At 39.8% G+C, this 18,149-nt stretch overlaps 1 protein-coding gene across 4 annotated transcripts in view; it reads left to right on the top strand.

Moving 5' to 3' along the window:
* The window catches only part of TOMM7 (translocase of outer mitochondrial membrane 7), a 229,167-nt gene that overhangs the window by 101,565 nt on the left and 109,453 nt on the right, over nt 1–18,149 (top strand). For all 4 annotated transcript variants that reach the window (XR_011486585.1, XR_011486586.1, XR_011486587.1 and 1 more), the window contains exon 3: nt 13,873–13,914. Coding sequence is in view for 1 of the 4 variants with exons in the window: in XM_070464557.1 (XP_070320658.1) it covers nt 13,873–13,894 (22 nt within the window). In the remaining 3 variants the exon portion in view is untranslated. The remainder of the gene's footprint in view (nt 1–13,872; nt 13,915–18,149) is intronic.

An 18,149-nucleotide genomic window follows, 5' to 3' on the forward strand; every position in this document is an offset into this window, starting at 1 on the left:
AAGATCAGATTTTTCTCTGAGCAAAGTCACAAAGACCTATCACATCTGTGATAGAGCCATTCTACATCTCCCGTGGTTATAATCATTCAAGTGTGGAACTGTTTACTATTTTGTGTCCAAGATGACTTAATCTGCATGTACTATATGATTTCATTCTCCTAACAGACCTATGAAGTAGCTATTGTTATCCATATTTTTCAGATGAGGAAGCCAAACTTCAGACAAGTGCATAAGTTGCCTAATCCTCAGCCATACAGCCACCCATGACAACAGTGCATTTGAACTAATTCTACTTGTTTTTTTTTCCCTTGGTATTTCACAAAGTGATAGACATAATGGGAGTTACAAATTTCATTACTCTGTGAAATCTGAAAGAATCCCAAAGGAAATATATATATATATTTATGTTTTGAGAGAGAGAGTCTTTGTAGCTCTCAAATTTTAATATTCATAAGAATCATCTGGAGTGCCTTTAAAAGTACAAATTCTTCAGCCCTACTGTTCAGAAATTCCAGTTTCTATGGCTTGGGCTGGCTCGGGGTCCAGGGATCTTTAGTTTTGAAAGAGGAGGTTCATATATCCCCCTTTAAGAAACAATATTTTAACTGTATAACGAAGGACATCATGTCAGCCATTCATATTTCATAACTATTTGGGATGTAGAAATTCTGGTCAGAGCTAATGTAACAAAGAACTCTCTGATGACTATTCTGAGGTTCTGTTCTTGCACAGTGCAGTTCTCCTGGATCAATCATTCAAGACTGTTAAGTCAATAAGAAAACAGTGCTCTGGTTGAATTGTGTGAAAAGTAATATTGTACTGAATAAGATTTTGCTGATAGTGTCTACCATGGTGAGGAAATGCTTTCTTAAAAATCTTTTGCCAGGACCATCATTTTATCTGAAAGTAATGACAAAGTTTCTCCGATGTTTTTGTTCTTCATCCACTGCCATTTCAGCCAAATTTTAATCTGGAATTCTCTCTTTTACACCTGGAAGTTTTTAAAAGAAACAAAATAATTTTTTATTTCCAGATTATGTTATAAAGATTAACAGCTATATCTTCAGTTTAATCAGAAACAAATGTTTTGCTTTTGTATCCAAGTCACATTTACTCTACTGGCTTTAAGCAAACACAGATTGGTTACATGTGAAATTATTAACCTCTGTCTTAATTACTGAATCTTACCTGTGCTATTTTGGACTACAATTTTCCTTTTAGAGAATAGATTTTACATTCATGTTAGGTCAGCTTTATCTTCCCCATACATATTTCATATTTTCAAACATTAAATGAACGCTCTCACAGTTTCTAAGATTATGGATAGGAACTGATTTTATTATAGTTTTTGGAAAGCAGCCCTGGGCTGCTTAGGTGGTGCATCATGAAAGGGTAGTTTTATTTACCTCAAAGGACATGTTATTTAAGGAAAATCTGGAAACATGGTGTATCTTAATTCACAGAAGCTGGAAAGCAGGATATATCTGGTAGAAAAGTGACTGTGAGATCAACCCCTTACACAGTTCCCAGCTGTCAAGGGGATAGAACAACTGTGACTGAGCCTTTTCAAGACCCCTGGATACTGATGAATTGATCCAGATATTCTTACCAGGTGGATGCCTATGTGGTACAACTCCAGCTTTCCAAAAAACTCTTGGGTCCGGGGGCCTTGGAGGCTAAAATTTGCCATTAGAGATAAGTTTTTCCTTATTAGATAGGCTTCTTTTCACAATTCCCTGGGGAGATGGTTTGATTGGTCTTTAATTCCTTGATTTATTATTCTGCCCTGAGAAGACCACCAGAGAGAAGGTTGGGGAGAGATGAGGAGCCGTAGAGGGGGAAGAGTCTGGAAGAAGTGGGAGCAGACCATTCCGGGCCCCGGCTTAGTCTCTGCTGGCCAGCTTCTTGGGAACCGCCGTTTCCTCTGCTTGCTTACTTGACCCTGCCATTCTGTGTCCCCTGAACCAGATGGGTATTTCTGAGAGGTTTATCTGAAGTCACAGAAAAAAACCCTTACAGGTTGATTAAGCTTCTGCTTTCTTCTTGGCATGTTTCTAATTTCCACCAGAGCTCACTTGGGAACTCAGAGGAATACATTTTGCAAAGGGGGCAAGTGTGATGCTGCTGCTGCTTTAGGGGTCACACTCTGATACAGTAAAATTTGAGGGCACTCCACCCAGGATAAAATAACATTGAATATTAATGCGATTGCTAGTGGGCTACCATCTTCCTTTCAACCCTGCTTCCTAGGGATGGGCTCATTTTAGTTCTTATCTTTTGGGGAGGGGCTAGGAAGCAACTTCCTTCTGATCATTTGACACTTGATCAGTTCATTAAATTAGTCAGTTGCCTATACCTTGAATAAATACAAATATTTTTCCGTTTAAAAATATTGTTTAATTTTAAAATATTATTTTTCAGTAAACTTTCAGTTTCATAACAGCTAACTATAATTTGGACTTCCCAGATGACTCAGTGGTAAAGAATCTGCCTGCCAATGCAGGAGATGCAGGAGACACAGGTTCGATCCCTGGGTCAGGAAGATCCCCTGGAGGAGAAAATGGCAACCCACTCCAGTATTCTTGCCTGGAAAAGCTTGTGGATAGAGGAGCCTGGTGGGCTCCAGTCCATGGGGTTGCAAAGAGTTGGACACGATCAAGCAAGTAAACACATACACAACTGCAATTTACAGCATTAAAATTTTTGAACCCTGTTTATCCCACTGTTATATTACACTTAAAAAAAATTCTAGCCTGAGGTTTTCTTTAATTTACATTCTTCCCTGCTGTCTTCCTTTCTTTCCTCCTTTGTTCCCTTTCTTCCTTTCATTCATTAAACATTCATTGCACCCCAGACATTTAATAGTCATTGTCCTCTGGGAAATTTTCGTTGGGGTGGGGATTGAGGGGAGAGTCTTAGCTGGTTTGTTAGGGTTGCCTAGCACAGAGGGCTACTGAAGCAAAGAGAAAGTGACCTAACACTAACAATTCTTCCTTCCCTCCCAAGAACGTAACACTAGCTTTCAGCTTTTCATTTTCACTTAAAAAGTCCATTTCTTGAAGAGTGCCTTGCCCTAAATTAGTTACTTTTTTCCCCTTTATTATCATTATCAAAAAACATTATTGAGTCACTTGAATGGTTTGCTGTCTTCTCAAGCTGCTATCTATTCATCTCCTTGACCACTTTCCCAAATGCTCTGATGTCTTTGACACCTGAAATTTTTCCTCCTGCCGTCTTTTATGAGGAGCATCAATGACAATATAGCTGATCCTTCTAATGTTCCTTCTCTCGGAGACCTCCTCATTGCCAATGATCTTCACTTCTTTTCCATTTGAGCTTTCCACACCATTGGCCCCACTTTGAATTTTGCCATCAACAGGGCTGCTTCACCCATGAGGGCTTAAAGGCCAACACTCCACCCTAATAATGGATTCTGATCTCCCCACCCTGTCACTCCCTTTTACATCATGTCAGCTATTGGATCTCATGGGTCCTTCAGTTCCTTCCACTTCAAGTGATCAGTCCTCTTTTGATATTACTTTTTTTCCTGCGCATCATAGACCTCATTGTATATCCATCTGGTGTGTTTGTATGTGTTCGTACACAAATACATGCTATATCTCTTCTGTTTTGGATTATGTATTTTTACTGATATAGAATTTATATATACTACATTATATGCAATAAAATGTACAAATCTTAGATATACAGCTTGAAGAATTTTTACATATGTATCTCCTATGTAACTACCACCCAGATCAAGATATAGAACATTTCCATTACCCCATAGAATTCTGTCCAGCTCCTTTCCAGTTAATAACCACCCTTCACATGTAGCCACTATCATGACTTCTAATCAGCTGAGATCATATTCTGCCTATTCTTGAGCTTCCTATAAATGGAAAGGTTTCTGTTTCATAGAAATCGAGATTTAAGTAAATTGCTACTGGTCAACACATGGTGAGAATTGGAGTTTTAAGTGTGTTCCTTTAGCTTTCGACACACAGTTATTCTAATAAAGGGGGGGGGGACCCATTTTCCCTTTAAAAAAATTCCTTTTAAAGGAATCCTATTCCTTTAAACTTTCCAATATAATAATGTACGAAGTGTTATTGGCCCATGTCTAGGACCTTTGTTGTATGAAAGAAAAGATACAGTGTCAGGATCCAAAGGAGTCAACCACATTTATTGTCTCAATTTCTTTGTAGTCTCCAACAACTTTTATGTGTTCCTAGAAATCCACCCTGGGTCGTTTCTTCCTCCTTCCCCACCTGCCTCCTGAGAAACCTGTATGCAGGTCAAGAAGCAACAGTTAGAACCAGACATGGAACAACAGACTGGTTCAAAATTGGGAAAGGAGTATGTCAAGGCTGTATATTGTCACCCTGCTTATTTAACTTCTATGCAGAGTACATCATGTGAAATGCCAGGCTGGATGAAGCACAAGCTGGAATCAAGATTGCCAGGAGAAATATCAACAACTTCAGATACACAGATGATAGCACTCTAATGGCAGAAAGTGAAGAGGAACAAAAGAGCCTCTTGATGAAAGTGAAAGAGGAGAGTGAAAAAGCTGCTTAAAACTCAGCATTCAAAAAACGAAGATCATGGCATCCAGTCCCATCATGTTATGGCAGATAGATGGGGAAACAATGGAAACAGTGACAGACTTTATTTTCTTAGGCACAAAATCACTGCAGATAGTGACTGCAGCCGTGAAATTAAGGCACTTGGTCCTTAGAAGAAAAGTTATGACAAGCCTAGGCAGCATATTAAAAAACAGAGACATTACTTTGCCAACAAAGTTCCTTATAGTCAAGACTATGGTTTTTCCAGTAGTCATGTATGTATGTGAGGGTTGGACCATAAAGAAAGCTGAGTGCTGAAGAATTGATGCTTTTAAACTGTGGTATTGGAGAAGACTCTTGAGACTCCCTTGGACTGCAAGAGGATCCAACCAGTCAGTCTTAAGGGAAATCAATCCTGAATATTCACAGGAAGGACTGTTGCTAAAACTGAAGCTCCAGTACTTTGGCCACCTGATGCAAAGAACTGACTCATTTGAAAAGACCCTGATGCTGGGAAAGAGTTGAAGAAGGCAGGAGGAGAAGGGGATGACAGAGAATGAGATGATTGGATGGCATCACCAACTTGATGGACATGAGTTTGAGCAAGCTCCGGGAGTTGGTGATGGACAGGGAAGCCTTTCGTGCTGCAGTCCATGGGGTTGCAAAAATTTGGACATGCCTGAGAGACTGAACTGAACTGAGTTGAACCACACAATCCCTGGGGAATTTCATCATCATCTGCTATGGCTCCAACCATCATCTCTATGGATGTGACTCCCACATATGCTCATCTCAACCGAAGCTTGGATTATTGAGACCTTTATCCTAGTCCACCCTTCCTGAATATCTCCATACACATGTTCCACAGGCATTGGCAAGCCAATAAGTCCCTAACTGGACTCGATTCTCCTTTTCTCCAAATCTGCTCCCCATACTGTACTCTGTTTATTAGATGAGGTGAGTCTCCTATTATCCTCACTTAGGAGTTTCAACTCATCATATTCTCCTTGACCTGTCTCTTCCTCTTCACTTACACTGTCATTGCCCTAGTTCAAGGCTTGCCATCTCCTGCCAGATCTTGCCTTAAAGCAGATCCTCATTCTGTTCCCCTTCACTTGTTATGTTCCTTCTGCCAGGGAGAATCTTTCTTGAAAAAATATCTGATCATATCACTTTCTGATTCAGAATGCTTCAGTGACTTCACATTTTGGCTTCTTAATCTGTCATGCAAGCCTTTTGTGGTTTGGTGCCTGCCTACTTGTCCAGATTTATCACCCTGCCACTCTCCCTTCACACTTTGGGCTCAATAATGCTGAACTATTAGACATTCTCTGAATATACTCTATGCTGTGCCTTTGTGCTGCTATTCACTTGTCCTAAAATGCCCTCCTCCTCTTGGCTGCCTGGGAAGAGTAGGGCAGCCTTGATGCCACCTAGTTTGTGAAATCTTTCCTAATTCTCTACCCCATAGGGTCCTCAGCCTTACAGACACAGAAGGAAATGAATTCTGTAGACAACCTGAGTGAGCCTGCAAACAGCTCCAGGGAGGCAAGCATCTTCCTATATTGTAATTGTCTGTATTCTCTATCTCCTAGTCATCTGTATGTTCCTAGAGGGCAGAGTCTCTTGTTCAGCTTTACACAGAAATGACTCACTAACATTTGTTGAATGAATGAATGAAAAAAGAGTGTAGCAGTATGCTAGGTACTTTGCAAAGAACTTGGATACCACTTCTACCCTGTTTAGATTTATCTGTGGAAAAAATGATGAAGACTATAAAGTCAAAAGACCGAGCAATAAATGGCTGTTCTTTGGAAAATTCTTATCTTGGGTTTTTAAACAATAGGTTAAAAGGCATTTTAAGTGCCCTTTAAGTGTGTGACAGGAGAGGTACTGTAGGAAATCACCTTGTTTTTCTGATTAATCACTGGTACCTTCACAATAGGGAAGGCTGAGACTTCAGGACCTGGGGCTGGGGTGGTAGTCAAGGAGAATCTTGAGAAGGTGGGAAAAGGTTTTCCAGGCACCGGGTGGAAGAGGCTTCTATGCATGAGTAGAATGTTTCCAGGAAGACACTCGGAGAAGGAAATGGCAACCCACTCCTGACCATAGACTGGTTCTGATAGGTGCAAATCAGTCAGGATAAGCTTTCCCCTTTGCCCCAGGGAGGAGTGGATATACTCACTACACTTAAGGGATTGCCTTCCAAGATGGAAAACTGAAGGAGCCATAGGAATGGTTATAAAGGAACAGTAACAAGTGGCATCACTGCTACAGAGTTTGCCCCTTAATCATACGCTGACTTGTACTGTTTCTTTCTAACTCTGTTGGGTCCATCATATCCACTTTTACTGCCCTCAGGAACTCTCTGAGATACAGTTGGGCTAGATCAGCAATTTCTTAGAACCTCAAGGTTAGAAGGACTCTTAAAGTTTATGAGACACCCTACCTTTCCATCTGTACAACAGTCCTGGGTACCACCTTTTTGAAGGGTCATGGTGATTTTCAACAGTAAACTTCTGCCTGTTCCCTGGAGGTGTTTGAAAATGTGATTGGGAGCATGGCGAGCATTTTGGATTGTCATATGAATAGGGGGCATCTAATGCATTTAGTGGGCAGTGACCATGGATTCTAAATGATCTCAAAGCACAGGAAAGTCCTATTCAGTGAAGAATTGTCCTGTTTTAAATCCCAATGATTTTCCCTTTAGCAAATACTTCAAAAACTGGAGTTCATTCAAGGAAGAGTAGCCAAAGTGATGGTCACCAGTGGATAATTTTTATATGAGACATATTTCAAATCATTATAAAGAAGCTCTTTCTATTTTTCTTCTTGTGGTCTTATTTACCCCCATAAATATTAACAGTTAACAATTTCTCTATATATGTAAGAATATATACATTTATATGTTTTAAAATTTTTAAATAAAAGATCATACTGTCCATTGTTCTGTAAATTCCTTTTTTGCTTTACAACATTCCTTGGATATATTTTCATATTGTCAGGTATAATAATGATAATGACTAATTATAAAAATTGCTAGCTTTTATTAAATGCTGACTATAAACCAAACACTGCCAAATTGTCTTATATAACTCATTTCATACACTAGTCCTTTGAGATCAGTACTGCTATTAATCCCTGTGGCAGACTGACCCCAAAGTGCCCGCCCACCACCATAATCTCCTGCTCTTAGTGTTCTCACCCTGTACAGTCCTCTCCCCTTGAGTGTGGTTGGGGTCTATGATTTGCTTCTAACCAATAGAACATAGCAAAGGTGATGGATATCATTCTCATGATTGCATAACATTATGTAAGGCTCTGGGCTTGCCAGGTGGCTCAGTGGTAAAAGAATCTGCCTGCTAATGCAGGAGATGCAGGAGACATGGGTTCAATCCCTGAATCAGGAAGATCCCCTGGAGGAGGGCATGGCAATCCATTCTAGTATTCTTGCCTGGAGGAGGGCATGGCAATCCACTCCAGTATTCTTGCCTGGAGAATCCCATGGACAAAGGAGCCTGGTGGGGCTACAGTCCATGGGTCACAAAGAGTTGAACACAACTGAAGTGACTGAGCATGCACACAAGCACATGGAAGGCTCCATCTTGCTTTGGACACTCTTTGGGGACTTGGTGAAATAAGCAGCTACGTTGCATGGAACTGAAGCTACTTTCTAGAATCTGAGGACACCCTCTTGGGTCTGAAGGTGACCTCTAGATGACAGCCAATAAGAAACAGGGATCCAAAAAAAAAAAAAAAAAACAGGGATCCTCAGTCTTATAGACATAAGGAAATGAATTCTGCAAATGACTTGAGCAAGCTTGAAATAAGATCCTTCCCCAGTTAAACTTCCAGATGAGAACACACCCCAGCTGACACCTTGATTGCAATTGTATGGGGCCCTGAGCAGAAGGTCCAGTTGAGTTGTGCCTGGACTCCTGATACATGGAAACTGTTCAATAATAAATTTATATTGTTTTAAACCTCCATGTGGTAATTTGTTATAGAGCACAGGAAACAAATCCAACCCCATTTTACAGATGAGGAAACAGAGGCAGAGAGGAGCTAAATAACTTGCCTGAGGTCACGAAGTAGCAAAGCTGGTATATGAGCCCTGGCTTTAGAGTTCATGATCTGTAACAAGCAGTCACTCTGCTTGTCTGCCTCTATACAGACTACCTCATTGTTTTAAATGTCTGAAAGGTCTCCCATTACATGGATAAACTGACATTTATTTCTACATATTCCTACCAATAGTCAGTTGGATTGTTTCCTATTTGTTTATTTATGTATTTGAATGAAAGATATGCTGTGAAAGATACGCTGTATTAGATATCTCTATTTCTTTGATCACTTTTACAAATATATCTTTTAAATAACTTAGCAATAGAGTTGCTGGACTAAAGATTATTTGTATTTAAAGATTTGATATGACCAGTTTTCCTCCAAAAAGATTATATCATTGGAATGGAACTTTCTGTCAAAATTGCCTGAAAATGGAATGGGAATGTTTTGGGGCAAAGATGGCAAATTGAACACACATTTCTAGTTTTTTCTTCCTTCCCAAACCACTAAAACTAAAATAAAGTACTTTTTATGTGTTTTTAAGGTACAGACCAACAAACATGAGGGAATTAGAGAAGGAGTCCAAACGAAAGTATCCTAAAGGTGGAAAGCATGTGGAAAAGTGGTAACCAACTTAGCAGACCTGGCAAGGGTGAATCCTAGGCTGGTAGATCTAAATTTAGATGAACTTTCTAAATTTCAGAATTCCCCAAAGACTTTGGAATTGGCATCAGGTATGTATGGACCTCGGAGAAGGCAATGGCATCCCACTCCAGTACTCTTGCCTGGAAAATCCCATGGATGGAGGAGCCTGGTAGGCTGCAGTCCATGGGGTCGCTAGGAGTCGGACACAACTGAGTGACTTCACTTTCACTTTTCACTTTCATGCATTGGAGAAGGAAATGGCAACCCACTCCAGTGTTCTTGCCTGGAGAATCCCAGGGGCAGGGGAGCCTGGTGGGCTGCAGCAGCAGCATGTATGGACCTAGAGTGAATGGGGAAGCATACAATTAGCTGACTGATGCTGTGAGGTAGTTAAGAGTCCTGGACCCTTCTAACAATTCAATGATGCTAGATCCCATTTCCACTCCAATTTCAACAGGAGCCTGAAGTCTATTTTTTCCCTCTGCAGATGATAAAACAGTCTTTGAACTGAGGACTCAAGCATAGTTGAGGGCAATGGCAGAGATAGTGTCCCAAAACACCCCTCAGATCTTAGAATTTTATCAGCTAGGACTCTTAACTTTCAAACAGAAATATAGAAAAGTATGCTCTAGCATATCTGGTCAACTCAAGAAGAAATACTTGATGTTTCTGATGTTTAATAAAAACCTAGATAGACTAAAGTGAAACCAAAATTGGACAAAGCTCATTCAAAGTCCAGAGCTTCCAGTCAGTTTTTAAATTCCAATTTGATATAAGCAGACAATCAAGGAATACCAGACTTCAGAGAACAGCCTCAAATGAGAGACAGAGACCAAAAAGTCAAACAAACAACTGGAAACAGCTAATTCATAGAGGAAAAAAAGAGATTATGCAAGAAAAAACTTCAAGGTTAAAATATTAACCAGAAAATAAAAATAGGATGCTAGAAAGAGCAAATTATAGAACACAAAAAGCTCTTAGAAACTGATAAAATAACATGAAAATGAATATTTCAGTAGAAGGGTTGGAGGAAAATGTTGAGAAAACATCTCAGAAATTAGAATACAAAGAAATGAGATAGAAAACAAGGGAGAAAAGTAAAGATAAAATAATTAGAGGATAAATCCAGGAAGTGCAGTTTCTGAATGAGTGGCCAAAAGAGGGAACAGAACAAACCAAGGAGAGGAAAAAAAATATATTTCCCAGAACTGAAAGGCATGAGTTTCCTGACTGAAATTATCTATTGAGTGCCCAACACAGTGCAAGAAAACAGACCCACACCCAAGGCACAGCATTGTGAAACTTCTCAGTGTCCATCACTCAAGACAAGGAGACAATTTTAAGAGCTTCAAGGGAGACTAAACGAGTCATATACAAAGAACAGCTATCAGAATGACTCTAGGTTTCTCCGTAGCAATGCTAGTATACAGTTTAGAATCAGGTGTGAGATATAATCAGGATACATTCAGTCTTGAAAACACGCAAGAGTTTTACCTCCCACACACCTTTCTCAAGAAGCGACTGTGGAGTGAGCCCCTCGGAAACAGCGGAGAAAACCAGACAAGAGAGAGACGGACATACAGGAGACAGGAGGGAGATGAGGGGCTCTCCAGGTGATGGGAAAGGACGCTCTCAGGTGCCAGGTGTGCAACTACGTATGTGAGTGTCTTGAGAGGAGATTTAGACATGTGACAGAAAATTGAGGGCTTGAATTACAGATAAATACAGAAGAAATTAAGCAAAGACAAAAGGTGAGTCTTTTTATTCATTCCAGAGGAATGAGTGAAATATAAAGATGTATAAGAAAGGAAAAATAATCATAGCTTAAATCCTGACTCAACTCTGAATAATATTTAGTTATAGTAAAATGTGTTAGTCACTCAGTTGTGCCCAACTCTTTGTGACCCCATGGACTGCAGCCCACCAGGCTCCTCTGTCCATGGGATTTTCCAGGCAAGGATGCCATTTATTTCCTTCTCCAGGAGATCTTCCTGACAGAGGGATTGAACCCTGGTCTCCTGCATTGCAGGCAGATTCTTTATGACTGAGATACCAGGGAAGAACTAGTTATAGTAATGTAAGCACTACATGCTGATCTAACCACAATCACCACCATATTGGGGACTTCCCTGGTGGTCCAGTGATTAAGAATCTGCCTGCCAATGCAGAGGGCACAGTTTGGATTCCTGATGCAGGAAGATTCCACATGCCATGGGGCAACTAAGGCCCTGCACCCCAACTACTGGGCCCATGCTCTAGAGACTGCATGCTGCAACGAGAGAGGCCACCCCAGTGAGAAGCCTGCACACATCAACTTGAGAGTAGGCCCCCAAATTTTATAAAAGAATTACCTTAAAAAATTGAAAGTGGATATCTTTAGTGAGGAGTTCCTGTTTTTCCTTAGCAAATCTTGTTGAACTCCTTAAATTGTGTGCATGTATAACTTTGATTAAAAATTTTTTTTTGATGTGTTTGCCTTTGGTGTGTTATTTCTGATTTAGAGTACTTCTTAGGAGGATGATGTAAGGATGATCCAAACATCTTGAGATTGACTGGATGAAATTTCTTTAGATTTGCTTCCAGACCTGGAGTTTGATGAACTAATGATTTTCTAATGGGACCAGCTGTTTTCCAGAGTAGTGGATTTCCCATTGAACTGCAGAAAAGTTCTTCCTTAAACTGAAATATAGCTTTGTATAATCTCTACTGTCAGATATAGTTTTACTACTTGGGGCACAAAGAACAAATCCCATCCCTTTTCTTTACCAGCCCCTTTGAAACATGATTAAACTATCATCATTGACAAACTATCCCTATTTCCCACACCTACTTGCATGCTTTTGGGTCTTCTCACATTCTTTTCAACTTCCTGTGATTACATTCTACCTCTAAAGATAGGGTGTGTGAGTGTGCGTGTATGTGTGTGTGTTTAAGAACAGAATATTCCTGTTGTGGCTTGTTTGTTATAAAAATTTTCAACACTATACTGACCACAAAACACCTCCTCCTTGGATGTAAAGATTAGTGGTTAATAGTAGACCTCACCTATAAAATGGGGACAATGTCAGCATCTTCCTCATGTGAAAATTAAACAACATAATATATGGCCAGCACTTAGAACAAAGACTGGCACAAAGTAGGTGTTCAATGAACATTAGCTGTTAACTTTCCCCCAGAATTGTTTTATTAATGTAGCCCAAGACACCCATTAACACAGTAATCAATCAAACAACAAATATTTACTGAGTTCCTACTCTGTGCTAGATGCTGGTAATGAGGAGAATGAGACCATCCTCTTATCTGGAGGAGTCAGTAGTCCCTCACCAAGTTGATTTATTATATTAACTAAGAACTAAAATCCTTTATGTTTGTTTTCTTTTTTCGTTTTGAAAAAAGTGTACTTAAATTTTTTTAATCAAAGTTATATATGCCTATATAAAAAGTTAAATAGAATTGAAAAATTTATAACAAAACAGTGGTTCCCTGCATCAGTCTTCACACTCCTCCAGGGCCCCTTTCCAGAGGCAACCACTTGTCATTTTTTTAGCCATTTCTTCTGGAATACACATCTTGGTGCTTCCAAATAATAGCCTGAATTATACTGTCTTAAATTGTGACTTTTAGACATTTTCTGTCACCTATTGTGGTAAGAGTTGGATAAGCATCCAACTCTCTTATACCCCATTCCTCTGTGTACCTGTGCCCCATGCTCCTAAGATAATACACCTTGCTTAAATCAACTTATGTACTTATGTCACTTGTTAAGGAAAGTACAATTCACAGTAGAGCATTGTGGACTCTGGTTGTTTCTTTTCTCCTTATTTTTCCTGAAATTAAGAGTTGCCTCTCCTCCCATTTGTGTAATTTTCTTTGTACGACCTTCTAATAGACACACCTTCTGATAGACACAAGTCGGCCACCATTAGCTAACCTACCATTGTCTGTCTTTCTCTTGAGTGGAGCCTTTCCACTCCTCCAACCTTGTCCTGGGGCAAGAGCTTTCTACACTGTTGCAGAGCTGTCACCCTGGGACTTCCCTTCACCATCAATCTTGGAGTTCCCTGTTTTTCTCCTGAGTTGGATTTCTTATCTCTTCCTCTTTCTTGGTTTACTCGTTTGTTTTGATGGAGAACATCCTCTTGGAGTCAAGGCAAAAAAAAGGGTCTTTTCTTTGTTCCAGTGTTGTGAGATTTCACAATAATGTTCCTGGCCATAAGCCTATTTTTATCCATTATACTGGGCCCTCAGTAGTCCTTTCAGGAAATCTGGAAGCTCAGATCTTCTGAGAAATTTTCTTAAAGTATTTTATTGATGATTTCCTTCCTTTGGTTTTCTGTTCCCTCTTTCTGAAACAGTTGTTAACCAGATATCCTTCTTTTGAGTTTTTCATTATTACCATTAATGTTTATTAATTTCTAATACTTCTGTTTTTGGCAAACCAAATGTTCCTTTTTAAGATTCCTATTCTTGTTTTAAGGATGTAACATCATCACATATTTAATAATACTTAAAAATTTATTTTAATTCCTGTATATATTTTTTCTTCCAAATTGCTTTTATCTAATTGTTTTGTTCTTTGCTTTTCTTATTCTAGGCCTTCCTTAGATATCTGGTAACCCTTGGATGTCTGCTCAAGGTTAGTGAACCAAAAAGCTAATTGGAAGCTCTGAGTTTATAGACAGGGCTGGTTGACTTTGAGATTCCTATTATGTGATCTAGAAGCACTATTTTAGGAAACCTCTGATTAAGTTTTTTCTGGACATTTTGGGGGCTGGTCATACTCTCCAGAAAAACTTTTCTTACCTCCTCCAAGGTTATAAGTATGCTGCCCATGTCCTGGTACCCCTTTGAGGAAATAGGGCTGGGGAAGGAGAGCTGGGAGTTACAGCATTTTAGATCACCAAATGCCCCAGTTTCTGGTACTGTTCCCAAACCTACAACCAGGCCAGCTGACCTCCAAGCCAGAGTTTCTTCAAAGAATAAACATTCTGTCTCCCAGGGCTGTGGAAGAGCAGGGTGTAGACCCAGTGGTATAGAGCAGGAAAGGCTCATGTGTGTGTTGTGTGTGTTTAGTTGCTAAATTGTGTTTGACTCTTTTTTTTCTTAAATCATGGACTGTAGCCTGCCAGGTTCTCCTGTGCATGGGATTCTCCAGGCAAGAATACTGGAGTGGGTTGCTACTTCCTTCTCCAGAGGATCTTCCTGACCCAGGGAGCAACCGCAGATTCTTTACCACTGAGCCTCCAGGGAGGGTTTAGAAGGCTCTAGTTGCTTCTCAAATGGCCTCCACTCATCTCTTAGGTCTGACTGCTTTGCTGTAGCCCTCAGTTTCTGAAGTCTCTGGAACTGCTAGTTCTCAAGTCTTTTGAGGATTCTGCACTGTAAATTCCATTGGTTTTCAGGTTTTGTTTTGTTTTTTGTTTCAAATTACTATAGATTTAGGACTCAGCATTCTATGATGTGCTCTCTTGCTTCAGTACTAACTACATAAGAGCTCCGTTGTTTGTCAGGATGATATTCTTTATTCCTCCCCTTCCCTTTTGCCCTTCTTTCTCATCTGCCTCTCTTTCTCTGTTTTCTTTATTTTCCCTTTCTGGATACTAACCCTTTGGGATCGATCCTCTGTTTTTTTTAAAGAAAACTTTTTTTTTTTTTCTCTCGTCAATCTCTTTATCTTTTTTCCTATTCTTTCTGGGAGATTTATTCATCTTTATTATTTAATCCTTCCATGGAGCTTTTCATCTCTGCTATCATATTTTGAATTCCTAAGAGCTCTCTTTTTAAAAAATAGTATCTTGGTAAATGAATATGGTATCTTTTATCTCGCTAAGGAAGTTGATATTAGCTTAAAACCTTTTTTTTCCTACTCCTTGTGATTTTATTTCCCCTGAATTTCTTCTTCTTGTTAGTTTATTTTAATCTGTTTCTTTCAGAGGTTTGGCTTTTCTCAAATGTCTTTGTCACTTATTTTTAGGGGAGGCACTGCAACACTGGCTGGAAGTTTTGGGTAGGTAGGGCTTATCAGCTGGCAGGGTTTTCTGAAGAGAGATCTGGCAGGGCTCTCAGTGTTTCCATTGGAGGACCTTTAAACGTCACTGTATGCAGGGAGTGGAGACAGATTGCTCTTGGGATATTCAGGGAGGAGTTGTCCAATCTGTTGCCTGGAGGATGTAAACTTGCCTTGCAAGTATTCTGATAGCTGAACCATTGAAAAGGGTTGGTCCAAGAGGCACTGTTGGGGAGTGTGTGCGTGTGTACCTGCATGAGTACCTCGTCATCCATTGTAACCTTCTCACTTAATCTCCCTGCCTCTGTTGACATTTCATTCTGCCCACACCTGTGGCTCAAGTCCCATGGAAGGCAGATTCCTTTGGCTGCTTAGGGGTTTTTTCCCTTAATCTTTTTTTTGTAATGCTATTTTAATAGGTTTTGGAAGAATAAACAGAAGAACTGGAATATATGTTCCACTTTTATATTTATTCTCACCTGCTCTGACTGAGTCATGTCTTCTCCCTGAACTTGTTTCTGTAATTGTTTACGAGGAACCCTACTCCCTTGAATCTTGTTTGATCCAAAAGGGCACCCTGGGGTTTTAATTCTGCCATTTACTATAAGAGTGGGGAGTACTTGGCTGTTGGGCTAGGCTCCCTTCTACAGGGTAGCTACGGGCAAGAGAAAGGAGACTGCTATGAGAAACAAGCGTGCATGCTACATGTGCGCTTAGGCACTGACGATGTGGTAGCACCCAATCTGATGTGTATGTTGAACTCACACAGCACGTGCTCACCTTTAGCATGGGGCTCCCGGCGCTGCTTATGCACCTCTCAGAAGCTGTGGTAGGGCCCTTGTTGTGTGCTTCACTCTGCAGTTCCTCCCAGAGATTGCCAGTTGCTCCCTCATCATGGAGCAGCATTTATTAAGAAAGCTTGGGTGGTGCAACTTTTCCTTTTTAAATTTGTGCATGCAGCTGATGCTCTAACAAAAGGTCACAACCTATTAATAATTAATATAGAGCAGACAATAGTAAATCTGACAGTTCAAACTGGGCAAAGCCATTGCTTTTGGATTGGAAATAGAATTCTATTAAAAAAGCTTAAAAACAGACAATCAAAAAACGCAAAGAACAGATGGCTTCCAGGCTCTATTTGGACATTTTGAAACTTAATGACTAACTACATTGAAAATTCTTTCCTACCTAGTCACCAAGCAAGAGATACCCATAAAACAGTTCTGTATTAGCTTACCTTTGAGGTACACCATAATTTTGAAAGTAATGAAACTACTTTAAAAGACTGTCCTATAAATCACATTAAAGCATAAAGAAGGTTTTCACTAATTCAGACTGGCCATCATCTTGTTAGTTCGAAATGATCCATATTATTAAGGAGATGCTAAGGTTTTCTTTTGAATAACATGTGGACGCTTTAATGGAGCATGAGGAATTCATTTCCTGTTACCGTCAAGGGCCCACGTTTGACGTCAGGGTCAAGCTGGGGTATTTTGAGGTGGGGCAGGACTAGCATTCTGGTCAAAGTTGGCATTGAGTCCTCCGCTGTCTTCCACATCTCCTTTGTGTGTCCACCACTCTCCATCGACAGGGTGGGAGGAAATGAGACACTACTTGTCATGACCTTAGGTGTATTTAGAAACATCTTCTGAGAGAATGGCTTTCAACTGGAAGTAGAATGCTTGTGACCCAGAAGTTGTGTAGGTGGAATGTGGAATTTTTATAACAGTTCCTAAGAAGCCAGCATATTTTCACCCCATGATTATATGCAAGCATGCTAGATATTATTTTTAACTTTGTAAATGTTCAATGAATTTTTTTTAACTTGTGTCAATGACATTTATAGAATTCATTTTCAGTGTTTTATTTATCTGTGTTGTGGTTTAGCCTTAAGGTAGTGTTGCATTGCAAAATTTAACTACTATGACATAATCATTTGCTAATGTTTTCTAGACATAAGAATAAAATTTACTCCCCAAAATAGTATAGCAATGATTAATATTCTTAAAACATTTACCTCTTAAATAAAGGTAAGAGTAACATCAGAATGCATGTTAATATGTAATTTCTTCTCAGAAGAAGTGAATCTTTAACTTTAACCACAGTGAGACAGAGTTACTTTATGAAAGTATTGGTGGGATGTAAGATACAAAAATATTGAGTTCCACTTCTAAGTGACTGAGCAAAATAGAATCCAGGGCTGGCTCACAACTGCCTGAAGTTCAGCTTTCAGAGCTTCCCTAGCTGTGGATGTCTTTGGTGGCACTGGAGAGGAGCAAGTAAAGCAGCAAGGATCCTATAGCCTGGGAAATGTTGTGCTTATTTATTTTTCTTCTTGTAGCCATTTATCATGGAAAATTTCAGGCGTACACAAAAACAGAGAGACTCATATAACAAACCACCATTGCAAAAATTTATTTTTAACCTAATGTCTTCGACCTCTTTTGGGAAAAAACAAAGTGGTAAATATAGGAAGTCTGCCGAGCCTGGTGGAAACTCAAAACCATGGCAAGGACAGACATATTTCCTTAGCTACCCAGGTCTACTCCTTCTCCAACAAATACCAGCATAATTTAAACGTCATTTTTAACAACAAAAACACTTTCTGAACTTTTGACAGTGACATATTTCTTAGGACTCACATGGATTTGATAGGGTTCAGGGCAGGCTCATGGGAACAGATCTGGGTGTCTGTCTGAGGTCAGGTATAAGTGGAGTCAATAGTAATAGAAGCAGCAGGAGAGACAAGTGCTGAAGAGGCACCCATCGCAAGACCACAGTGGCCTGAAGAAAGCTATCAGATGAGGGACCTGCTTGATTCATGGGCTTTAAAAATGCAGGTGACCTCTGGTACCTGAGAGCAG

The sequence above is a fragment of the Odocoileus virginianus genome, unplaced genomic scaffold (genome assembly GCF_023699985.2).
Source record: "Odocoileus virginianus isolate 20LAN1187 ecotype Illinois unplaced genomic scaffold, Ovbor_1.2 Unplaced_Contig_29, whole genome shotgun sequence".
Taxonomy (NCBI): Eukaryota; Metazoa; Chordata; class Mammalia; order Artiodactyla; family Cervidae; genus Odocoileus; species Odocoileus virginianus.